Here is a 25,581-nt window from a genome sequence, read left to right as displayed (position 1 = left end):
GGGGCTGGGGAAGGAGCCAGCTCCCCATGAACCAGCAGCTGTGGCACAGAAGGGTGGGCAGGAGGATGGCCAGAGTCCCCAGAAAGCCCTGTCACCACAGCAGGGAGGCCGTGTCCCACTTTGGAAACTGCTGCTCTCTGGGGAGACCTCCTCCAGAGAACACTTTTGCTTCCAAAGAACTGATGAAATGTTGCAAAAAGTTTTCCAGGGGAATGTCCTACTTTTAAAAGCCTCCACTGAGATTTCACTGTGCTGAGGTGTGTGTGCAGGGGGAGCAGAAACGAGGCCAGTCCAGCCTGAGCCCAGCCCTGGTTTAACACCATACAGTGGGTTTAGCAGGCTGATCAGGATTCTCTTCCAGGAGCACAGCCCCATGGTGACTTTCTCCAAGGAGCCCCTCTCTCCCTGCACCTCAGTGTACAACCCTGAAGGGCACTTTGGCACAAACTCAGCCATTCCCTCAGCCTGTGCTCACAACCCAGAGGTGCTGCATCATTTCCCTCACTCGGTGCCTGAATTGCTCCCAGAGGATGTTTGCCTGGGATTCAAGAGACCAGTGTGCAGGTTACTGCCACAGGCTTAGACGTGTACTAACATTCAGACCTCTGCCAGCTCTTCTCCCTTCCACAGAACAGGGCTGAGGAGCCTCCTCCACCTCCCCAGACACTGCAAGGACTCCTGTTTCAATGACTGAATGGAGTCAAGCAAGTACACGCCAGCCTACTGATTCAGCACGGCAAGAGCTGGGTGACTCACGTTTATTAGGTTAGTTGAAAGCAAACCAGTGTGCAAAAGGGAAAGATGTGCAAGCCCTTTTGGAGAGGAGGCATCAGAAGAAAGGCATTTGCAGAAGGGAAGAAAACTAGATGCTCCTAGGAGGACTGTGCTCATTAAGCTTAACCACAGCACAGAAATCACAGCAAAGTAAAGACAAAGGCTTCCAGCACTGGGGCAACCTCCCCAGAGTAGGCAGAACATGGCAGCACAGCTCCCAACTCCAGCTATTCTCTTTTAACAGAACACAATTCCTCCTGAAACTAGATTAGTGAGGTTGCAAATTGCATTAGCCAACATGGGAGGCTGCTGGTGCAACAGGAGCAGCAGAAAGGGAAATAGCATTAGACTTTGCCTGCCATTATTACTGCCATTATTAACTTGTCACTTTACTGTAGTGTTCCTATAACAATGAATTATTGCCTGCAAACAGGCTGACATGATTGAATTACTGGGAGAGCAGCTCTGTGGGAAGGAAAGACAGCATTAACCCTTTCCTGAGGAAGGCTCAGCTTCAGCCCCCTCCCACGTGGTCAGACAAAAGAGCTGAGGCTGTGACTCTCAACATCACCAAGTGACCTGCATTTCAACATGTTCAGCAAGTTGCTGCACAGTCCACAGCCCAGCAGACAGCCCAGACACTCCTCAGCCTCACAGCTGCTGCAGCAGCAAGACTAGATGGGTATTTAAGCAGTAGTGCACATCCACGCTGACCATCACCCGTCCAACAGCCCTGCCCAGCACTCAGCCCCAAGCACAGGCACAGGGCTGAAGGACACTGTGCTACTGCAGCCCAGGGAGTGCAGTTTGATGCTCTCAAAATGGTGCCAGAGGGTGCTGTGCAAAGCACAACAGGCACCTCTCCTCAAACCCTACGGTGGATCTGCTTGTTCTTCTGCACCCCTACCAGCTCCAGCCCCAAGAAGTTTGACCATCCCAAAGTACCTACAAGTGGCCCCATGCCCTGCCCCTCCCCAAATGCAGCACAGTCAGACTGCACCAAACACTGGGGGAGCAGGTCAAGTCCATCTGTGCATGTGAAGACTGCAGGCAGTGACAAGGACATCTGCTTGGACAGGGAACAGCCTGGGATCGCCAGCCGTGCTGGAGCCTGTGGAGCAGCTAACAAACTAGCAGGTAACCAAGTGGGGCCTGGGGGAGGAATGCATGTGTGACCCAGAAAGGCTCTTTAAAGCCCAGAAGGAATACAACTGCCAGCACATACAGGAAAGGCAAGGATGGAAAAAGCTGGGAAGTTCACAGCCTCCCAGGTCCAGCCAAGGCTAAGGCAGAGACCACCAGCTGGGATATAGCACTGGCCTGGAAAAAACAGGATTTTCCCTAAGAAACAGAAACCATATCACTGTAAAGGACAGCAAGATACACCCCAAAGCAAAATGCCCCATAAACCTAAAACCAGAAACTTTTCTGCAAAACCCTGAAATCCACATAAAAGTTCTGCGCGAGAGAGGAAGGGAGGGAGGAATAAAAGATTCCCAGCATGAGTTGTGCCTGCTGTCAGAAAACAATATATGGCTCACTGATCACTTGTAAATTAAAATATGGAGATAGGATCACTGAAAGATAAATTCAGTACCAAGCCACAGCCACTGAGGATAAAGAAAAAAATAACATACACAGAGATATTTAATCAACTTCTCGTCAGAAAGATTTCAAACAAAGGAATGCTCCGTCAATTAGGAAAAAAAAGTAATTAAATGCACCCAGAGAGCAAGTTGTAACACACACAACAGCACCACACACCAACTCCCACACCATGCTGGAGGCTGGATTTCCTGAGATCACAATTTCCTGAGATCACAAAAATCTTGAGAGTTGTGTGCAGTTGCACGCTCAGAGCACAACTGCACCCCGTAGCACACAGCTAACTTTTGCACATGCTGTGTTTGACTTGGGCATTTTCAGCAGCTCCTGCTGAAAAACTGAGTGCTGGGCAGACACAGATAAGGTGCTCAGGGTGGTGTGAAATGTCATTTTCTTGCCACCCAAAGAGCAAGCTCTCCAGACAGACCTCAGGCAGGATCTTTTGGATACTGCCCACAGCAGTCCTGCCAGTGCCAGGTGCTGCTCTCCAGGCAAAGAGAAGCCCCCAGATGAATCCATCCAAGCACATCTTGAGCTTCATAAGGAGTGAGGACATATTTCAGCATAATGGGCTACAGATCCATCATCATCTGCACTCCCTGCTTCTCTGTTAATTGGGACAAGGAAAGCTATAGTAATTTTCTTTAGCAGCATCCCAAATGCCTCCTGTTTTAGAAAGCAAGATGGCCTTGAGAGAAAACTTTTATATATATAAATAAAAGACCCTGAGCCACAGGTGTTGGGGAAGATGAAACTGAGAAATCTTGCAAATATGAATGCTCAGATTCTGGGAATTGTTGGGGAAGGTAGAACAGGAAAGCCCTAGTTACTGAATTACCATAAACACAATAGGATGGCTCACCGAAGCTAATCCACTCTTAATTAAACAATGCTTTTGGCCAGAGGGCAAGGCCAAAAGACACAAAAGACTGACCCACACCCAAAGATTAGATCTTAGAGTTTAGAATGTCACATGCTATGCTAATGTAAGATTTCCTATAGGTTATATGTAAATGCTATAGAATTAGTATTTTGTATTGGATTGGTTCTTAGGGATTAGAATATTCATGATGGAAGTGGATTTATTGTGTTACAAACGGGAAGTCACTCTCTTCTCTTCTCTTTTTCTCTTCCTATCTTTACTCCTTGCTCTTCTTCTCCCACTTCTCCTCTCCTCTCCCTCTCCCTTTACCCCAATACCCTTTTATCCCATTACTCTTCTCCTCTTCTTCCTCTCTTCTCTTTTTTCTTTTCCTCTTCTCTTGCCCTCTTTACCTTCTTTACTCTCTCTCTTTACCCTCCTTCTTCTCTCTTTCTCTCCCCCTTTTTATCTCTTTAATCTGCACGTGGCTGTGCCGAGCAGCTCCTAGCAGACTCCCTTATAATAAACTGCAACTGCAGCTTTTAGCATTTACAGAGCGTCTGAGTCTTGTCCCTCGCGTCCACCCTGATACAAAGAGTCCAGGAGTCTCCCGCACACAGGTTCAGCATGTTTGGAGCCATTTTGCTTTGGCTGCAAAGCTGCTCATCACCAGTCTCCCTCTCCCTCAAGGGCTGCCCCTGCTCATGCTGCTTTTGAAATCTTTCAGGACAGAAGGAGGTACAAAGCTTTAGAGCTGGACACCATCTAAGTACTGCTCACTGCAGAGTATTTTAGTCCAAGGAGAGTAAACAGGGAATCGCTGAGAAGCTAAAGTGTAGAGAGAGAGAGAAGCTGCTCAAGACAACATCAAAGAAGGTGCATGTGCACAGACTGCAAACAGGCTGACACCAAGGTTTGGTACATCCATGCTGCAGACAGGAGGGGAAAACTGCTCAGGAGATATCAAAGAGAGAAAGCAGAAATGGAAGTGAAAAAATTGGACCTAAAAAGTAACCATGGAGAGAACTATTTTGAAGAGAGCAGCATATCCTGGATACAGGCCAGCTCTCCTGCCACTGTCAGTCTTGTTGGGGGGCTGAAAAGAAAGACTGCCTGCACTAAGATCAGTGGGCACACACAGAGCAGGCTGAGTCAGGTTAAGGTCCCACTGGGTGCAAGGATGCATTCCCACACTCTTCACCCTTGTGAAATGCATCCAAGATGCTTCATCCATTTAAAGTTCAACTTCTCAGGTCATGCCCCTGGGTGCATTTTCCAGGCTGGAGTCCCAGGAGAAACCTTGAACATAACTGACTGCATTTAGCTCAACACACTTGGCTCCTACAGAAGGCTCTCACAGGCAAACCTGCAGAGGAGCCAAACAGCTCCCAGAAGGAAAACCAAATGCAGGGAGAGGTGAATCACAGCTCTGGCCCCACAAGGCCAGTGTCATCATCCCCAATACAGCAGCAGGAATGCAGCAGCACATCCAGCACGAATTCCCATCCCTTCTGCTTACACCCAGGAGGATGGGGATGTTTGGAGGAGGGAGTGATGGCTAAGCATGGAGAAAAAGCACCCTGGGGTGCTGGCCTGGCATAAATAACTGTGCCAAGGAGGTGACAGCAAGTCTAAGTGGGGAATCTGTCCCAGAGGACCTGGCAAGTGTGACAATAGAGCTCCCCAGGGTAAAAGGAGCCCTGGAGAGTAGAAGTAGGAGACTACCTGGGGTACAAGGTAGGAGAATCAACCCAACATCTGCTATCTGCAGAAGGAAAAGGGCTCCAGCTGGGTCACTAATGCAGGTCTGTGCAAGGGGGTCATGGAACACTGAGCCCCTTCATTTCATGTGTTCAGTGTGCTGGAAGGAAGGAGCAGCAGGTCTTACCCCATTGACACTGAAGGGAAAGGAGCAAGTCCCTGAGCACACAGGGGAGAGGACTGCTCTGCACCACAGCCACTGCTGTGAGGAACAGGCTCCTCTCTTCTGAGCTCTTTTTGAACTCCATCACTCATGCAGGAGTACATCCATTTGCCAGATGGAGCAGGCAGCTGTAAAGCAGGGAATGAGTGCTGTTCTACAGAGCAAAACCACTCTGGGATCAAGCAAGCAGCAAACTTCAGTTTCCAGACTTCACTTCTGTTAAGGAAGTTTCCAGCTCATTAACTTTCCTTGCTTAACTTTATTGCTGGATGCTGCCAGCAGCAAGAAGTGTCAGCTTGAAGTAGAGACTTTGTGGCCTTTGAAAACACTTGTTTGAGCCTCCACTCAAGAGTATCCCACTGGCCACCTGCAGTAGAAAAGGCATCTTTCACTTCCATCCACGAGGGGATTTCTTAAACACTGAAATTACTAAGAATTAGTAAAATGAGATGGATTAAAGGCATTAACAGTAATATTTGAGTTAAGGAAAGCTTCTCACTATACTCCACAAATGTCTTGGTAATTACTTTTTTGAGAATCAGTCCTCCTCTTCCAGCACTAAGTACTATGAAGCAGCCTCCTTTTTCAGTTCTCCTCTGCCTGGTGTCCTCCTCATCTTCCATCCTCAGTCTGCCCAGTCACAACCATCCACTGCTTGGCTGCTCAGTAAGCCTTCAGAGAAAAGGAGGAGCATGAGACTGAATAGTCCCTCTGTGGCTGCCATGGATGGGCTGGGACAAAGAGGTGAGAGTCCTTCATTCTCCACTCATTAGGTTTCTCTGGCCATGGCTAGCCCAGCACAGCCACACCCTGGTTTCTTGTGGAGAGCAGAAAAGCAGGAGAGGGCTCTGCACCCACCTGAATGCAGGGCTTCAGGGAGAGCACAGCTCTGACTTGCCCCATCCTAAAGTAAAGCTCAGGAAGAAGCCACCTCCAGCTTCTCCAAGGCCAGCTTGACAAGCCTCCACCCTCCTCCTCCATGATGGTTTCAACTTGACAGTTCCTAATAAACCAAACTTTAAGTGGTCCCTGGAGAGCCTCTGGGAGCTAATTAATGCTCTAATGAAGAATATGACTGCCTTGTTTGCTTGATGGCTCCCAGGTTAATCAATCTGCTGTAGACTGGCTTACAAAAAAACAGTGAGGAGCCCAGCACCCCTGGTGTCTGCTCAGTTATCATCCCCTGCCATCCCTCCTCCCATGTTCATTACTGTCAAAATCCCAACAGCAAGAGGACAGATTTATAGAGGTGATTGCAGCTTCTCCCTGAGTGCCCGATCCAGAATTAGTCATCAAGGAACAGGACAAGGGAGGACAAGCCAAGGATGGAGGGGTGGGGAGCTGAATGGTGAGGTGCATGAGTAAGAAGGGGGTGAGAAGGTTCAAGTGTTGTGTGAAAGCCCTGCTTTCTTGTTGTGCTGTTGCCAGGCACACTCTCCAGCACTCAGACCCCAGGACTTTGCTGAATCGCCCCCTCATTTGTGCTGCAGGGGAATGGTAAGTGCAGGAACACACACAATGACACTGGCAATTTAATACACCAGCACAAATCTGCTCCAAGCCTCCCTGCCAAGAGACAGAGCACTCTGCAGACACCCAAGCCTGCCCAGATTGCAGCACAGCCCATGTCTGCTGTCCTTGTCTGAGTCCTGCAGACCACATGGACACGCACTGCTCCCAGACAGCACCTGCTGTCTCACAGCTCCATCCCTGGAGGAGGTGGGAACAGAGCCTGCCTGACAGCCCTTGGGTCTTCCCCTTGACCTGTCTGAGCCTATCTACCACCTTTCTCCCTCAGGCAGGACCAGAGCCCAAGTTTCCCCTCCATGCTGTGCAAGGAAGGGAGGAGTAGGAACAGTGTGAGCACTAAGAGCTCAGCCTAAATCCAAACACTCCCAGGATTCAAAAGGAACCACCTGCTTCCCCAAAAGGTACCTCTGCTTCCCCTAAAACTCTAGACAGCTCCAAGTGCCAGCTCCAAGGACAGGACACAGCTAATCCTGATGGATTCTCTTGCATATCCACTAAGCCCTGCAGGCTGGATGCTCTTCTCCACCTGGAAAGGGGGCAAGGCAAAGGGCAAAGCAATGCCTCTAGATGGGAAAATAGTGGTGTACCCTCAGGGGAAAGAGATGATGGCCTTGGGGATAAAGACTTGGGCTTTCAGAGGCAGATCAGAAACCTCAGTGGAAAGGGAGCCCCAAACACAAAAGAAATCTCTACTCCTGCACCTGGGGCTCACTTCTAGATCAGGCTGCACTACTGTGCATGGTCTCCTGACAGCTTTGGTTTCAGGGAAGCAGCTGGTGTGAACTGAGATGTACTTTTATTTTTCTTCCCCTTCTGCTGCAACATGAGCTCACCAAGAAAGAAACAAGAGGCATCTTGAGAGACTGAAGTAAAAAGGAGAGCACTGCATTGTAGGAAAATGAAATAGCCACAGACTATCTAGCCAGTCGTGTCTAACAGCCTCCCACACCAACCTGGATTTCTGCCCCAGCCTACAGAAGTTAAAAGTCAGCAGTGGCCCTAAAGCAGTGCAGGAGTCTGTCCCTGCAAAGCACACATGAGCTCTCAACCCAAAGTGTGCAGGCTTCCATGACACCAAGGAGCAGGCCAGGAACGGGAGCTTTGAATCCCAGTGCTACTGCTGGTGAATTTACACGATACCTAAACTCTCTATAACCTCTCACACATACAGCCAGCACCCTTTATAGGGAATTTCCTCACATTGCCAGTCTTTAGAACAGCCTCATGCCCAAAGGATCAGGAATGTTGCTCTCAAAGGCCAAATCTGGCTCAGATGCCACACAGGAGACTTGTGCCATCCTGCCTGCAGACCTCAGAGTTGGGTTAATGCTGCCTTTCTTGCTCCTTCCTCCAGCCCCTACATGTTTCATTTCTCAAAATACTGCTCATTTCTTCTTGGAGTGGGAAAGGACTAGATGTTTCAAACTTTTGGCATTCCCTCAGCATTACCTGTTTGCCACAAGATTGCCATATGTGAAATGACTTTGTAGCCACATTAACACATGCAATTCAAAACCAGCACTGCCACCTCTGCAACTACCACAGCACAGATGACATGTACAAACACCATCCCACTGCAAGAGTGCCAAGGAGAGGCAGCCTGAGCACTGAAATGGCAAACCAACACATCATGAGAAGCTCCAGCTTATTCCTTAGGCATGTAGGATTTCACAAAGCAAAGAGGCCACCACTAATTTACCTTTCTCTCCTCAACACACGTCAAAAGCTGATGTATACTGATTTCCATGTCTGCACCTGGCACCTGTCAAATAGAAAGGTCACTCAAACAGGGAGCAGGGGTTTGACAGGGAACTAGAATCCCACATTAACTTACAGTCTAGAAACACATGCTGGCTCCATTTGCTGAAGGATCTCCAGACAAGCCTTCTTTATGGTGTCCCTTAGTGGAGATAGGTCACCCCAAACATATGGGTCAAGGCAGATACCCATGGCTAATGGCAAAGGAAAAGCTAGGACTGAGACACCAAATAGCAAGCTGAAGTTATCTCAGATTAAGGTGACTGAAGTGGAACAGAAGTAGACAGACAGTGCTTTCAGCTGTTTAATTACCCCAGGGTCCTGAATGACCCCTTCTGGAGAAGCCTTGGATATTTATCTGAAAACCAGCACCCACTTCATCAGCACAGGTTTGACTGGGAGGGCTCTAGGATGTTGATTCAGAAGTGTCTGGGGAAGGTATCTCCCATATCCTGGATCCTCATTCAGCCAAAGACCCAGGAATGACACAATACAACTCTCGGCCACCTGCAAACCCAGAGTCCCTGGTCTGACTGCCAACATCTTACTCATGGGAACATCAACCACCTGCTCCCGGAGGCTGCCTGGGACACGATAACAAAACACAGAGAGGGTGCAGCCATGGTGCTGGGAGAGCTCTGAGGTGTCCCTCTTCTCTTTCATCCCTGCTTGTGAGCCACAAAACCTCAAACATTATGCAGGGCTCATTGAACTGACAGCTAAGATTTATTTTGCAGTTGTTTGCTGAGCAGCTGGGAGTCAGGGAGAGGTAAAAACCATGGAGACCCAGACAACTTGTTCTGTTAAGGCATCACTTGAGGGTTACTGCTCCAGTAAAGAACAGGCTGCCAGAGCATGGTTTTAACTGAGCTGCCACCCTGAGCTGTGACACACAGGCTCTCTTCTGGAAGCTATTATCAAGGATTTCTCTTTCCCTCTCTGTCTCACACACAGACATGCATGCACAGGGCTGTGAAGAAGCATGTTACACCAGGGACCACATCCATCCAGCACTGTTTCCTAGGGAAGTAAGCTAAAATGATGAACATCACCAACTCGACCTTGCAAGCAGTAAAACATGTATTACAAGGCAGCATAATCAAGATAAATGGAGAAGATTAACCTGGAGATGAGGGCAAGGGAGAGAGAGGGAAGAGAAATGATGGAGAGCTCATGAGGTGGCTGGAGCTCACAGCATCCCCTGAGTTGTTTGAAGACAGGGCTGGGGAAGGTGGAGGGAGTATGAAGAGGGATACTGATGGGAAAAACACAAAGCCCAACCAGGAGAGACCCCAGGAAGGAGTCCTTCTGCACAGGAACACAAAAGGAGGACTAACATGCAACAAGGACCTGAGCCAATAGTCTTGAAGGTGTTAAAAGCCTCACTCCAAACACCAACTCCATCCCTAAGGCCAAGACAGCAATACACCATTCAGCTCAGCAACAGCCCACAGTTACCGTGGCCATGTATTTTTGCACTTTTCATGCACAATAGGGACACTACCAAAATATCAGTGACAAGGCCTATAGAAAGCCCCTCACTCTCTCCAGTGGCTGTACAGGGACAGCTGTACAGGGACAGCACCTTGTAGGTTTCCTGACTGTCCCTGCCACGCCAGGTGCCTGCTGCTTATCTGCTGCACACTTTGTGTGGGCACCTATGGCTCTGGAGACTTTCAGCCAAAAGGGCTCAATTTCAGATGAGGATGAAAATCAGCCTCTTTGATCACCATCTGTTTTTGAAGGTGCCTCCAGCAGAATGAGAGATGCACCCAGTTATCAGACCAGAGCTGCAGCACCCCACCTACGATGCACATGAAGGTTGGTGGAAACACATCTCTCTTTTTGATTCTTTTCAGAGTCTGCCCTGGTACATGGAGGTAATAATCTGAAAACCACCTCTGTCTCACAGAAACACTCCAGAGACTGGACTGAGCTCAGCCACCTCACTTCCCAGAAGAAAACCCCAGGAACAGCATACAAAAGACAAAGGGAGGACCCACTTCCCCAGAGGTGGATAAAGGAGCTCCAACACCATCACAGTTGAAGAGCTGAGCCAGCTATAACAGAAACATCAGTCACTGACAGAAGAGCAGTCCTAACTCAGGGGAGACCTCTGCAGCACCAGCACATACCCCTAAGAGAAATTTTTATCTTCTCTTTGCCAAGGTTTGGGATTAAATGCTCGAGAATTGGTACTTCTTGTTTGGACTGAGATGTTTATTAATTCCCATCTATGTTACAGTGAGTTCTACAGCAGTTCTAGCTAACAAGCTAAAAATGGAGACTTATCTCTCTCTCCACAAGGCCTTTTAAGACCAAACTGCCCAATTAAGAACAGACACTTAAATTGTTTTTACTTTTAACCCAGTAATTAATCACCTGTGGCCCACAATGGAGATTCTTCTATCCAATTAAACAAGATCATCTAGATTCATGAAGAAGAAGGTAAAGGAGAAAGACAAAACCTCCTCCCTAAAACCTCTTTCTGACTTTATATATTCCTATATTCTAAAACCTTAAATTCTACCTTTTCCACCAAGTGATATTACACACTTCTATTCAAAGTACACACCTGTGGCCCTGGTTCTATCATTCAATTTTGGAAGCCTTCTCCAAGGCTGTAACAGTGGTATCTGCACCATTTCATTAGTGACTTGTCTTCATTTGTTTCTGTCTCCACTCAAGAGTCAGGATTAAAAAACGCGAAGGAGACGAATTTTCTCATGTTTGGGCTTGGTTGTTTATTAAATCTTATCTAAAGTACAGAGAGTTCTGCAACACTTCTACCTACTAGCTAAAAGTGAGCAAAATGGAGGTGAATTTAGCTAGTTACAAAGTCTTTTAAAGCTGAACAGTCCAACAGAGAAATAACACCTATATTATTTATACTTTTGACCCAATAATCAAACTCCTGTGACCTGCAGTGCAGCACTATCCAACCAAAAATTACTACCTGAAACCATGAAGAAAGAAGAAAAAGACAATGCCCAAGAACTTCCATCTTGTCCCACATCTATTCTAAAAATCCCAATTTTAAAACCCTTCACATGAAATCACACACTCCTATTCTAACTACACCTGTGATTCTAACTCCATCACTCAAATCTGGAAGCCTTCTCCAAAGCCTCAGGTCAAAAGCAGTGTTCTCCTGGGGGTCAGTGCCTGACAGCACAGAAAGCTCAAAAATCCCAGATTTCTGGGATCCAACACACGGCCTCAGGCCAAAATTTGTGTTTCCTTGCAGGTCAGTGCCTGTCAGCACAGAAAGCCTAAAACTCCCCGTTTCCAGGGTTTCAGCATAGCCCTGAACCCCCTCCACGCCCCGCCGGCACTCACCTGGCCGCAGCACCCTGATCTCCAGCAGGTTGGAGGTCCTGTCCGCCAGCCTGGTCCAGCTGCTGTTGTAGTTCTTCCTCCAGAGCTCGGCCACGCACTGGTACTTGCCGGCCTCGGTGTCGCTGGCGCGGCTGATGCTGAGGCGCACGTTGTTGCTGGACTCGGCCTTCTCGATGGCGGTGCGCGTGCGGAAGGCCGCGGCCCGGTCGCCCCACTGCACGCCGCCGTCCCGCGTGAACGTCACCAGGTCGTGGAACTCGGTGCTGCCGGCCGGCTGGAAGCGCCACGTCACCGACACCGGCACCCAGGACGGGTAGTGCGGCTTGATGATGCACTGCAGCTCGAAGGACTCGTTGTAGGTGACGCCCGGCGTGCGGGAGATGGCGGTGACGGCGAAGCCGGCCTCTGCGGGGAGACAGGAGAGCGCCGTGAGACGCCTGCCCACGGAGCCCCTGCTGCTGTGTGCAAAAGGCAGAGCGTGGTTTCCAGGCCTGCAATCAGCCTCTGAGTTGTGCCAGCTTCTCATCTGCTACAGCCAGGTGAGGTGAAAAGCAGAGCAAAAAACACACAAGTGGTGACTGGCTAAGCAGCAGTGACTGAGTGAGCACGGGCTGCAGCCAGAGCAGGACTGCCCTTGATTTCTGCCTGAGACACCTGCCCTGCAGGCTGCCAAAACCCTGTATGGAAATGCAGCAGCACCTGGCAGAGCAGCTACTCAGCCTCCTGTGATCCACATCTACCTCCCACCCTGTCCCCCCACCCAGGTCTGCCAGCTGGAGGAACAATGAGGAAAGCAAGAAGTAGCAGCCTTCAAAACATGCATTGTAGAGGTGGCAATGGTTACAAAACCCCAGGATGGAGGCAAACTGGAAGAGAAGCTGGTTGCTCCTGTTCTTCACACAGCACAGCTTTTGTTCTCTTGCAGATCACAACTCCAATTTATTTTCCAATGTCTGCAACTCTGCAAGCTGGTCAATACGTTTTGACTTGTCTACCCCCAGCACTCTGTTTGTTTAGAGGAGTTGAAATCAGCAGCCTATTAGTAATTAAAAGGTAACAACATATTTCAGTTAGTCAACTGTAAGCCAGTCAGGCTTACATATTCAGAGTATTTCCATTGCTCATTTGCTCCCAGCTGCAGAGAGAAATATCTTCTTCTCTTCCAATCACTTCAGTGTGGCCAGCAGACTTAGCAGGGACCTGGTTTTCTTCTGCCAATGTCCCCATGAAGCACTCCTCTCCTCAGAGGCTCCATGGGGTGTCCCACATGCCTGACAGTTCTCCCCTTCCCTGCAGTGCTGACCACCCCAGCTCTCAGCAGAGCTGCCACTGCTTGAGGAGATCCCAGACAGTGCAAAAAAGGAACACCTTCTGGATCAGCATGGAGCTTCAGCTTGCTACTGGCTCAAAAAGATGAGCCAGGAGCTTTCTGCTGCTGCAGGCAGGCCAGGCACAGCATGGAGCCCACCAAATCTGCACAGCTCCAGCAAGTGCCTCTGCAACCCCACGGCGTCACCGTGCCAGCGCCCCAGGATGTGTAATTACTGAGAAAACAGGTCAATCTTCAGGATTAAAGCTTTTCACAGCATGTTTAGTGATTACCCAGGAGGGCACTGTGAGACCCAGGCTGCCTCCCCTGCAGAGCTGTTCCGTCTCAGCCCCATGTAAGCCCCCACCTTCAGACCCTGCACAGCTCTCCTGCCCCAGTAAATGTGTTACCAGATCCAGCCCAGAGAAACCCTGAGCCAGAGAAGGCCCTAGAAAGCCAACTTAATTTCACCAAGACCATCTGACTCCATCAAATTTACTCTCCAGTTGGCTTGGGCAAGGAAGCTTCATGAACTCATGCAGAAGCCAGGTGTGTTTCTCAGGTCTTCAACTCCATCAACATGGTCATGGCACTCAGGTTAACAAACAAAAGCCCTTCTTCTCTTGGGAGTTGATACAAAAAGCATAAAAACGGACTGATTTTCTGTAAAACCTCCCTACAAAAATACAGCACTCCCTCAGCCCCTCCTCCTGTGGCCAGACAGGGACTTAAGTCCACGCCACGCAGAGCCTCAGAAGTTCGGGAACATCTGGTCTCTTCTGACAGCACATCTCTCTCTTCTGGCTGCTGCTTCTGAACCACCCTGTGGTTAGATTTATGGCTTTGAACATCATCAGCTGAAGAGTTTCTTACCCCAACAGGCTGGCAAACAATGAGACCTTCACTTGGAATGCTAGTGTCACTAAATTTACTACATTTTTTAAAAAACATTGGTTTCTGAAGCCATAAACCTTTCTTGCCTTTTCTTAGCACCCTGAATTCAATTTCAAAAACATTAAGCTCAACAAAAAAATACCAGATTCATCAGCAAAACAATACTCAATAGTTTCTCTACTATATTTTTATGAGGTACTTCAACTCTGCTAGTTAAAGAGACCTAGGAATTTCTTAGGACTAGACAAAATATGCTCAACAGCTGGTGACTGAGGAGCAGAGGAGGTGGGACAACCTTTCCACCACATCTTTTGGAACTGCTGTGCACTTCTGAGCATATTAAATTTTAACAGAAGTAGAAGTGACACATTTTAAAATCTCAGTGCTTAATTTCAAGACTTTTAGAAGTGGCAGAGTAAAGGCAAAGGCTGACACTTGGGAGTCGTAGTGGGCCAAATGTTGCTGACCTCATGAGGAAGACACTATTGAAACTAGATGAGAATCTTCCTTTAGTTCTTTACAAAAGAACATCCCTACCTGCTTTTGGAAGCCATACAGAAAAGATTTCTAACTCCAGACAAAACAGCTTCTGAAAGGAGGTCAAAAGTAAAGGAGAGTAAAGGAGGAAAAAAGAAAGATTTTCATCAGAATACAGTATGAATTTGAAGTCTGGTCTCGCACATCTTGTCAAAGCTTAAGATTAATATTTCAGAGTACCAATAAAAGCCACACAATCCCCATTCTCCTGCCAAAATTCCTATCTCAGCCTTTCAATAGAGCTCCCTGATTTGTCTTAGCCTTGGTATTCTGAAAATCAGTGGCCTTCTGCAGATCACTTTTGGAACCAGCCCAAAAGGAGCAAAATAACTCACAATCCATGCAAAATGCCAAACTCCCAACCTGCCCTCTCCTAAACTGATGTGATTTCACCGTGCTTGAATAGAGGAGCAGAGTAGCAGCTGCAATGATCCCAGGTACTGGTTTACTTTGGTCATGGACAACAATGTGGTTCCAGGCCAGCAGCTCAGTGCCTCCCTGCAGAGGCAGCGAGGACCATTCCTGATTCATGCTTTCTGTCAGAGATGACCACCATTTCTGCTTTTTGCCCAATATTTTGCATTCCTGATCTGGTGTGGGCAGAGGTAATGTTTATCCAGGGCAGGTAACGAGGTGCTGATGTCATGGGCTGCACTGACCAAAACCCAGCTCCAGTACCAGCAGAACACATCATGGGACTGGGAGCCTCTCTCCTCTGAAGGACACTGGAAGCCCTATCCCTCTCTCTTCTGCCACAGCCACCCTTCAGACAAAACACCTGTGTTGGTTGATGTGTATTCTATCACCATGTTGAAGCTGGGTGGGGTAGTGATTCCTTATCTCCGTGGCACATACCATCTGCTAATGGGCCATCTTTAAGACAAGGTGAAGCAATCATCTTTATCTTTTCCACAATCCATTCTCCCTCCAGAAAGATATCATCTGCTGCTGGGCCATTAAGTCCCACTGTATGACTGATAAAATTACATCATCCCATTGGGAGATGCTTCAGCCAGGGACAGGAGCCAAGCCTTTCCTACCTAGATAAAAACTGAGATTTGGAACAGAAAGTTATCCATCTTTCCACTGGATTCCAGAGGAGCACCAGACTTTTCCACATCATCTCTGGACTTTCAGAGGAAAACTGCACCTTTCTACAGGACCACTGCTTCAGCTAAACCACTTCCACTGCAGGAAGACTGTAGCCACCATTTAATGGGACTGCTACCAACACCCTGACTGACTGACAGAGTGTCAGGTTGCATTCTGACTCTGTTAGGGCTGGGATTGTTCTTTGTAATACTCTATTTCTATTTTAATTTTCCTAGTAAAAAACTGTTATTCCTAATTCCCCTATCTTTGCCTGAGAGCCCCTTAATTTCAAAATTATAATAATAATAATTTGGAGGAAGGGTATTTACATTCTCCGTTTCAAAGAGAAGCTTCTGCCTTTATTGGCAGACACCTGTCCTTCAAACCAGGACACCAGCACATGCAGGTGTTTTGCACCAACCTACGAGGAGCCGCGGGCAGGCTGCCGGGTGCCTCCGTTCTGCTGGCAAGCAAAGGCAGGATTGGTGACAGCAGCCTCAGTGACTTGCAGGTGACGTTCTGAGGGACGGCCAGGCACATGGGGGCCCCCCACGCCTCAGGTACTCACCCAGAGCAGTGATGGACACCAGGGTGCTGGCGTGCCGCTCCCCAACCATCTGCCACTCCCCATCCTGTGTCCGCGTCCACTCGGCCACGCGGCACTCATAGTGGCCCTCGTCGGCCTTGACGCTGTTGAAGATCTCCAGGGTGAAGGAGCCGGGCCGCACCTGCTCCACCTGGATGCCCCCGTAGCTGCTGCGCTCGGCGTAGGCGGGCCCGGGGTGCAGCGTGCCCTCCCGGTCCAGACGCACGATCTCGCTGCGCCGGTTCAGCCTGTCCAGCAGCTGCCAGCTGACCGACAGGCGGCTCTGCGGCCCCACGCCCGAGCGCACGCTGCAGCCAAAGCGCAGGCTCTCTCCCTCCAACACAGTGCTGGCGTTGGTGATTATCTCCAAGGAGATGCTGGTCTCTAAGGAGAGAAACGCAGACACACAGGGGAGATGATACACACTCGCCACTGCTCGGGCTGCAAGAAGGACGCTGCCGGCCAGAGACGCTTCCCACCAGGTGCAGGGAACTGCCCACGCATTTGGGTCCAGGCACGTCTTAACCTCATGCGTGACCACATCCAAAAACAGCTGGTGGGCAGCGAGCTGCTCCTGGTGACTTGCACGCTCAAGGCAGGTGTAGGCCAAAGCTGGGAGAAATCTCTGCCTGCGGCTCAGGAGACATTGCCGTGTCTTCTGGTCACAGGTCCGGGATGGGATCTCAGCAAAACTTGAGGGAATTTCTGTTGTTACAACATGCACTGTGTGCAACTGGCTCTGCCAAAAAGAAAAAGGCTTCCAGCGCCCTGTGGCTTTTTCAATTCACGTAATCCTGGTCACCATTTTGCCATATCCATTCCTACCAACACCTTTTGGGAGAAGCTCTCTCCCAAAATCCCACTGCTAGTGACACTATAGGTAGCTATCACTGTTTGGTAACATTCAAAAAAAATCTGGTATCTTGAGCTTCCCAGAAGTGTAAGGCTTTGTGGCTGGTTTTTCAGAGAGCTGGTTACTCCTGCTGCCATCCAAGAGTTATGGACACTTAGCACCCTTAAAAAAAATCATCACGTTTGTTCCCACAGCTGGTGATTTATAACAGGCAAGAATCAAATCTGTCTGAAAGGTGGCTGGGTCTAGAAACAATACATTTTAGATATTTGTCCAATGCAAGATTTCTAGCTACAGTGATTTTCAAAGCCAAACAAATGAGACCAAATATCGGTAGGAGAGAAAAGAAATAGAATTTCTTTTGGAGAAATGAGGAGGGAAAAAAAAAGCTAGAGGAAAGGGCTGCATTTCCCTACAAATCTAGGAGATAAGAGGCCAATACAGCACAAAATCCTCTTGCAGCTACCCTCTGCTTGGTCCATGACCACTGCCATGGTAGCCTGGACAACCCATACCATGGCCACCAGAGTTTCAGAGAGCAAATCAAGGAATGAGTCAGTGGAATCTCTCCTCTCAACCTCTTATTTCAGTATTTACCATGTTTATCTGACAAATATAAAAGACATTCAAGGCAAGTCTCCAGTTGTTTTCAGCAGAGCTGGCTGACACATAGTGACCAGGATGGAGCTCCATGCTGAAGAGCACTGGGGTTCAAGGAGCACACCTGGTTTCTTCCAGTACAGCTGTCTTGCAAGACAGTTGAATCACCATCACATAACAGCCTGCAGGAACCTAGCAGCTCCTAGGATAAACCAAGGCCAAGCTGGTCTCCCCACTGTGCCTGCTGAGTACTTCACAGAGCAAGGCCAGGAGAGAGATGTGAGGAGCAACTCAGAGGCTGTCACACATACCTTCAGCTCAAGAACAGAACTGCCAGCTTGGTGTCATTACCAAGGTGGGGCCATGACTCTGCACCTATGATTTTGACACACATCCCTCCTTTTCATCCCTTTCCCAACAACAAAAACACATCTTGCTACAAACAGCACGTGAACTCTTACCCTCCCTCTCCTGCACCGCTGTGGTCTGGGCGCATCACATCTTTCCCAGCTACCTACCCAGCACAGCCATGCCCCCAGGAGGGACGGGCACACCTCTACTTACTGAGTGGCATGACAGTGATGGGGATGTTCTTGGGCCGCTTGCTCTCCTTGTCGATGAAGTCTCCCGTCACGGTTTTCTCGCGCTCGGTCACCCGGCAGTTGTACTTGCCGCTGTCCTCCAGGCGCAGCCGGTAGATCTTCAGCACAAAAACGTTGTCGCTCTCCTTGGCCACCTTGAGCTGGCCCAGGGCCTCGCGCTGGGCGAACTCGTTGTTGAGCACGGGCACGGCGTTGGGGCCCAGGCTGGCGATGAGGGAGCTGTTGAAGGCCCAGGAGATGGAGAAGTAGCGGTCGGGGACGTTCTGCGCCTCCAGGATGCAGCGGAACTCGGCCGGCTCGCCCACGATGTACATCCGCTTCTCCGTCTCCAGCCGGACGCTGAACTCCTTGTCTGGGGAGAGACTCGTGTCAGGATGGCACAGCCCACCAGGGCAGCCAGCACACCTCATGTGAGTAGTTCACAACATCCCTCAGACAAGCACATCAGAGGTAAAAAGGTTAGTGACTTGCTTTTGCTGTGGGAGTTTTGTTGTGGGCTGTCAGAGAGGCACCTTCCTGCTCATCAAGCAAAGAGCAAGCAAAGGCTTCCTCAGTCACATTCCTTTCCTCCAGGCAGCAGCTCTGCTGTGACACCAGCATCCAGTACCACTGCGGAATATGACCTGGAGCCTAGTCCTACTCATATCCTGTTCAGCTACAGTCAAGAGGCAGAACCCTTGGGGATATTAGAGGGGAACAAAAAACTCAGCTGGGTCTTTAGATCCTTAGCAGGAACCTGTGCTGGGGGCTAGGAGAAGAATTTTGACTTGGAAATGGACCTTGTGCAATACAAAAGCGCTTGCTGCGATTTTTAGCTTTATTCCCTGCTGTATCACTCCTATCTCCTAACTTAACAAAATCCTCACTGTCTGTGCTAGGCTTAAGATGTATGTTTTAGCTTCTGTGCCAGCCCTAGATCCCTCACCATGCCAGGAGACAGGGCCTGACACCCAAGCCCCCTTGCTGCCCTTGGCTTGACTGCTGCAAGCAGTGCCTGGGCTCTCCTTTGCCCTGTTTCACCCTGCCAGGAGCTCCCAGGTGGGGCACACGACAAACCCCAGCCACCCATCTCCTCCCACTGCCCAGCCAAGGGAGAAAAGGCAGAGGAGACACTGACCAGTGGCTTGCACGTTGACGACGGCGCCCTGCGAGCGCTTGCGGGTCATGGCATACCAAGAATCGTCGGGGTCCTGGATCCACTCGGCTGCCTCGCAGTAGAACTCGCCCTGGTCTGAGGGGTGGAGGTTGTAGATGGTGAGCTTGGAGGTGGTCTCCCCCACTTTGTCCAGGCGCACGTCCCCCGTGGCGTGGCGCTGGGCGTAGGTGCTGCCGGCCCGCAGCACGAAGTCGCGGCTGAGCGCGATGATCTCGACGGGCGCCTCGCTGCCCCGCTGCCGGAACCACGCGATGGAGACGTGGCTGTGCTGGGCTGTGCTCTTGGACACCTCGCACTTCAGCTCCAGAGAGTCGTGCTCCACCTTGTTGAGCGTCTGCGGGATGGCTGTGACCCGCAGCGAGTCGGGGATCACTGCAGCACAGAGGGCACAAACAGCCAGAGTTAGCCACGCCAGTGAAAAGGCCAAACACCTTAAAGAGATCTGGGGGAGAAGCTTCTTTTTACAGTTGCAATTAAACGTTAAGCATTAGCAAGGCTGTGTTAACTCACATTTAGCCTCTAAGAAGAAGAGAATCGTCCCCAAAACCCTTGTCTGGGAAACACCATTACCTGCAAAAACTAAGTGTGGTGCTTAAACTCCTGTTCAGTGCGCCCCAGAAACTGAACAAGGTTTTCCACCACACTGCAGAGCAGCACAGTTTAATGCATCCATTCCCCATCAAGCCATTTTGTCATGAGGAGCCTCTCCTCCATCATGTGCCCCACAGCATGTTCAGTGATCCCCCTCTTGCCCACATCCTCCAGCTCTGTCATGGTCTTCACACCTCCTCAGTCACTGATGGGGCCAAGCAAAATGTATTCAGTTCCTTTAATCTTCCCTCATAAAGTCAGGAGATCTGACTCCCTCCCCCTTTGTTTATATAATTTCATCTTTTAATGACCCCCTCAGGCCAAAGGAAGGGGTTTCTGCATTCAGAGGGAACTGGCTCCTCTAAGGGCAGCAATACAACTCCATCCTGACCAGTGCTCACTCCCAGGACACAGCCACGTCAAGGCACTTGGTAGCAAAACTGCTGGCTACATTTCCAGCTGATAAACCAGAGGAAAGGAAGTATAGCTGCTAAAATCAGGATGAAAAACAAAAACTGCAGCCCCACAACCTTGCCTGGATTTAGCAAGAGGTTCTACCACCAGAAGGTAAGATTTTTTTTAATAAAGAAGCCTTTCTAGATTGCTGTCTCATGAAACACCATGTGGAAAAAAGAATGTAAACCTTCTCCCCAGTTCTGCAGACAAGGCAGTGTTAGCAAGCCTGTTAATGCCCACGGTTTTGCCACATACCAGTGGAATATAATTAACATATCTCAGTTTGGTTTCATTGATAGCACTGGATGGTTTGACAAAATTAGCTGAGCTGCCAGAAGCTGCATCTGTTTCATTCAGGCACTGCTACAGAGAGCAATGAGCTGCAGTGAAGACAACGACTGGGATTATTTACGGCAGAAAAGTCAAAATTGGAAGAGGGCAAAGAAAAAAAGGAACAAGCTGGGAGTAAATGAGAGAGAAATCTTCCCACATCCAGTCTGGATGGGAGCATTTCCTTTTACTACATGTTCATCACCCAGGTTACTGCCTGACTGGAAAAGTACCTTGTAAGGCTGCTTACACTGCAAGTCATTGTCTCTGTGACCACCACGTCTTCTACTCCCTCCCTTCCCCTCATCTCTCTCACTGGAACCTCCATCCCCTGCTTGCTGGCAGTAGTTTCTGGCCAGGATCCTTCTTCCCCTTCCCCCTGACTCCCATACAGTGGTGACAGCAACAACCTTTCCAGTTCACGCTGCCTGCACAACAAGCTTTAAACTTCTCATTTCAAACCTTACTGAGTAATTTTCACAGATGCATGGCTCCTTTCTCTTCACCCTCAGGCCATGGGCTCTTACAACTTCCCTTATGTTATTTAAATAAATTAAGCTCATCATCATCTCGCTGGAGTGACTCTCCTGCAGAGATGCTTTGAATGCATAGCCTCTGTGCCACAGCTTATGGGGTGAAAGCAGGTACCTGTGAAGGAAATGTGACTGTCCTCTCTCCCCCAGTCCGAGAGCCCTGTGTGCCCCACCAGTTCCCTGTGTGCCCCCCAGCCCTGCTCAGCAGCACAGCTGCTCTCTGGGTAAGCACAGGGAGCTGCTCACCCCAGGAGCCTGTCTGGCTTTGCAGGACAAGCCAGGTCATGCTCCAAGAGGGGACAGGCACTTGGCTTGCCAGACGTGGAGCTGCCCACTTCCCTGGGAGTAATGCTGGGAAGCCTGTCTGAAGGCTAGGTCTCGGGCAAGCACTTGCCACACCATTCCCTGAGCCCAGCACAGACATCATTTTGCCAGCTGGAACCATGACTTTGTATTTCTAGGTCATAACCCAGCTGGAGGGTTAGCATCCCTTATCCCACATAGGCAGGCTTTTGCAAAGTGCACTCCTGGAGAAAAATCAGGAGGTGTCAGCGTGTGGTTAACACTGTAATTTAACTGTGGTAACACCTGACACACTGTGCTGCATTCCTCCTGCTACTTTACTTAAAAAAGCCAGCCAAGATCCTCCTGGTTAGAGGAACTGGTAAGACCTTTTGGGTTGCACACAGACTTCAGATTGTTGTCTTACGTCAGCACAGCAGGGACACACATTCAGTCAGTGCCACCTTCCTGAGCAGGAGGACTTGTTTGATAAACGAAAGCCCAGTTTTTCAAGGATCAGAAGATCAGGGAGGAACAAGCCAGAGCCCTGATGTGGCTGGGACAATGGGGATCACTCGTGCTTGGCCAGCGATGCACAAACAGCTGTTTTATTTACACTGCTAGATGTGCCTCAGGTACTGTGTTCAGCAAGGGGGAAGTTGGTAGGAGAAGAGAAAATGCTATTCCCAAGGCACAGACCCCACTGGGCTGCACCAGTGAGGGGTGACTGAGAGGGAACCTCATCAATGTATGCAAATGTCTGAAGGCCAGGCATCAAGAGGGTGCAGCCAGATTGTGCTGAGCAGCAGGAGGAGAGAAACATGAGGAAAATCTTATTTTCTGTGAGGATGACTAGAACACTGAAACAGGCTGCCCAGAGAGGCTGTGGAGGCTCCTTCTCTGGAGATACTCAAAAGCCTTCTGGACACAATCCTGAGTAATGTGCTTTGGGGGATCCAGCTCAAACAGGGAGATTGGACTAGATAACCTTCAGTGGTCCCTTCCAATCTCAGCCATTCTGTGACTGTGTAACAGGAGAGCTGCAGGCATGGCTTAGCCCAACAGGCTGCAGCAGATTAGGGCTGGAAGTCAGAGAGAAAAAAGGAAGCAGAGAAGCAGCAAAGGTGCTCACCAGGGCAGGATAGAGCATGCAGGACGTGTATTCTCATGAGTTCCTCCCGAGCCAGTCACCATGCTCAGGCTTCACAGACACCAGTTTGCATATCAGGACACGAGTGAGTCTGTGCACAGTGCTCACCTGGGAGCCCTGGCTTTGCTGCCAGCCGCCCACACTCATCCTGCAGCCACCTGCCACAGAAAGCACCAGGGCTTCTGGGGACACTCTGCAAGCTGAGCTCCACTTGAAAGCAAGGACAAGCTTAGATGAGAGTCACCTCTGTGTATGAAAGGGAGCAGAGCCACACCTGAATCAGAGCCAAGTGGGATGCTGCAGGAAACATCCTTTTGCTTTTTCTTTCTCACTCAGCTCCTGCCTGTTCCTCCTCTCTTCTCAATGTGCCATCCAGGCAGCCTTCTCTGCACTTCCCCCAGCATCCAGCCTTGTTTCCTTTTTGTCCCCAAACACAAGCCCATCCCTGCAGCTGTCATGACTCTCTGCAAGTGTCAGTAAAACTCCCTTCTTTCCAGCATCGAGGTTAGGTTTGGCAGCAATCAGCTGGAGAAGGAGAGGAGTGACTGAAAAGCAATTCCTGGGAACAAATTTACTGTGCTATCATGTCCAAGCCAGTCACAGCTGACAGCTTTGAGCTTAAAAGCAAGAAATACAGCATTTCCTACGAGTACCCAAGCCACAGGTCACTGCACAGGGCACTGGACGGGCTGCTGAGCACAAGGTGCTCACAACCACCACCAAGTTTTGAAAGGTCCTGAAATATTAAATATAAATATTTCCACTAGAGGGTGTCAGGGACCCAGCCAGGGAGAGTCACAGGGCCCAGCTGCCAGGACCAAGTGGAGGAGGAACTCAGAGCTGCTCCCCAATGGCCAGGGCAGCCCTCCTCAGGAAGCCTGCACATCCAGCTCCAGACAAACCCTCCTCAAATGCACACACCTCAATAACACACAATCAACGGGAACTCAGTGAGCTAATTATGCCTAATTTCAGGACAAGGAACTGGCTTACAGTCTCCTGGAAAACAGGAAGGGAGCAGAGACTGGAGTTCCCAGGTGTGCACACCTCGACACACTTTTCTCCAAGCCCCAGGACAGGCTCCAGGCTTCCAGCAGCTCCCAGCACCATGCTGAACTCTGCCCACGCACACAAGGATGATCCAGGTGTCTCAGTTTTCCCCAGGCTGGCTCTGGTTCATCCTTGGGTCTCCAAAACCTCAAACACCTCCAAGGGGTAGGCTATAAAAGCTTTTATGAGCCAACACAAAGAGATCTACCAATGTTTTCTCTACTCTCAGGCAAAGCAGCAAACCTGCCTGAGACTCCCTTTCCTGGCTAAGTGATGCAGGAGGAGCATCAGGCTGGGAGCCAGAGGCTCTCTAGCTCAAGCTGGTGAAACACTGCTGTGAAAATCACTTAGCACCACAGCAGCATTACACTTCAGGCTCTTCAGGAATGGAACAACTTAAGATAGGCTACCCAATGCAGCTGGACCATCTGAGGGCCACTGCAGAACAAGCAAAACCCAGCAACCTCCTCTTCCCTCGAATTTCGTTGCATCGTTTACCCACTGATACATTTTAGAAACAGTCTATGATGTTGCCATGCGTTCCCAGCTGCCTGCTTTATGCCACAAAGACAGAGCTAAGCTTACCAAGGAGTGAACTAGTCAGGAAGAACGAATATCTGTATTCCCTACTCCTAAGAAACTGTTTCTAAGACATACACCCTGGATTTTGCAGGGAATTAGTAAAAAAGTTATGCTTCCATCTGCCCCACAAGATCTTGTTGCTCCACAGGGATCACAGCTCAGCACCAATAAATCTTCCAAAGCCCTCCAGCTGTGTGCAAGACAGAACCAAGATGCTCAAGGGGAACAGCAATGCCTGGTGAACCCAGAGGTGAGCACTGGGAGGCACCTGAATGGTAACAAGGGTAGGAATATGAGGAACACACAGCTTTGTTATTAGACTCTGCAAAATCTCCTAACCCTTCTGTGGCCACCCACAACATCCCAGGGAAGGAGGGAGGGTCTGCCACCAGAGACACCCTGTTGCTACAGGAGCAGCTGGAAGGGACCTGTTGTCTCCCAGACACTGGAAGCCCTCAGGGATCCATGCTCCTCACATCCCTGCCCCACAGCACCATGGATTGCTATTCTGTACAGGATCCAAGTACGTGTGCAGGCGTGCAGGAGGGGGTGGTGATAAGGCAGGAGCAGTATCTATATTAGCAGTGTAATCCTCTGGAGCCCTTGTGCCTGGCAATTAGCTGTACATGCTGATCCATACCTGCTGCAGCACACCAGGCACCCCTCCTGGTCAGCCACGAGCGCCTTTATTCAGCAGGGAAGAAATACACCACCAAAAAATGCACTGCAAAACTGATGAAGACCCTCAATGTCACCTCTGCAAGAGGGAAAAGATCTGAGCTGATCACTCCACCCTTTAGCTTGTCTTATTTTTAAGTACCAGCTAGAAAATCTCAGGTGGCTGCAGGCAGAGGAAAGCTTTATTTCTATTCTATTTTTATATTTTCATTTCACTGCCCAAGGTTCTACCTGAGGACCAGAACTTGAGAAGGAAAACCTACCACCCCAATTTTCACTGTCACTGAGGGTGCAGGGTCTCTGTGCAGATCTTCCCCTCTACCACTGGGAAAAACAAGCATTAATAGTCTGGTTGTTTGGGGATTACTTTCCTTCAGCAAAGCCCCATCTGTACTGAAAAATAAAGGCAGATTAAATACCAGTAATTGTTTAACTAGACTAAAAAAGAAGTCATGCACTTCTCTGAAACAGTGAATTCCCTTCAAGGTCCTGCAAGGTTCTTTAGGCC

General features: G+C 49.5%; 1 protein-coding gene across 2 annotated transcripts in view; it reads right to left on the bottom strand.

Moving 5' to 3' along the window:
* IGSF3 (immunoglobulin superfamily member 3) overlaps positions 1–25,581 on the bottom strand; it is a 94,944-nt gene that overhangs the window by 16,310 nt on the left and 53,053 nt on the right. Inside the window, exons 3-6 of one of the 2 annotated variants that reach the window (XM_056498243.1) lie at positions 19,383–19,793; positions 18,228–18,617; positions 16,193–16,594; positions 11,793–12,197 (exon numbers count right to left, since the gene is read on the bottom strand). In XM_056498243.1, coding sequence (XP_056354218.1) covers positions 11,793–12,197; positions 16,193–16,594; positions 18,228–18,617; positions 19,383–19,793 — 1,608 coding nt within the window. The remainder of the gene's footprint in view (positions 1–11,792; positions 12,198–16,192; positions 16,595–18,227; positions 18,618–19,382; positions 19,794–25,581) is intronic. The other variant, XM_056498252.1, reaches the window with a different exon arrangement.

The sequence above is a fragment of the Oenanthe melanoleuca genome, chromosome 1 (assembly GCF_029582105.1).
Source record: "Oenanthe melanoleuca isolate GR-GAL-2019-014 chromosome 1, OMel1.0, whole genome shotgun sequence".
NCBI classification, from domain to species: domain Eukaryota; kingdom Metazoa; phylum Chordata; class Aves; order Passeriformes; family Muscicapidae; genus Oenanthe; species Oenanthe melanoleuca.
Note: the sequence above shows the minus strand (reverse complement) of the source record. Positions and strands in the feature narration are given on the sequence as shown.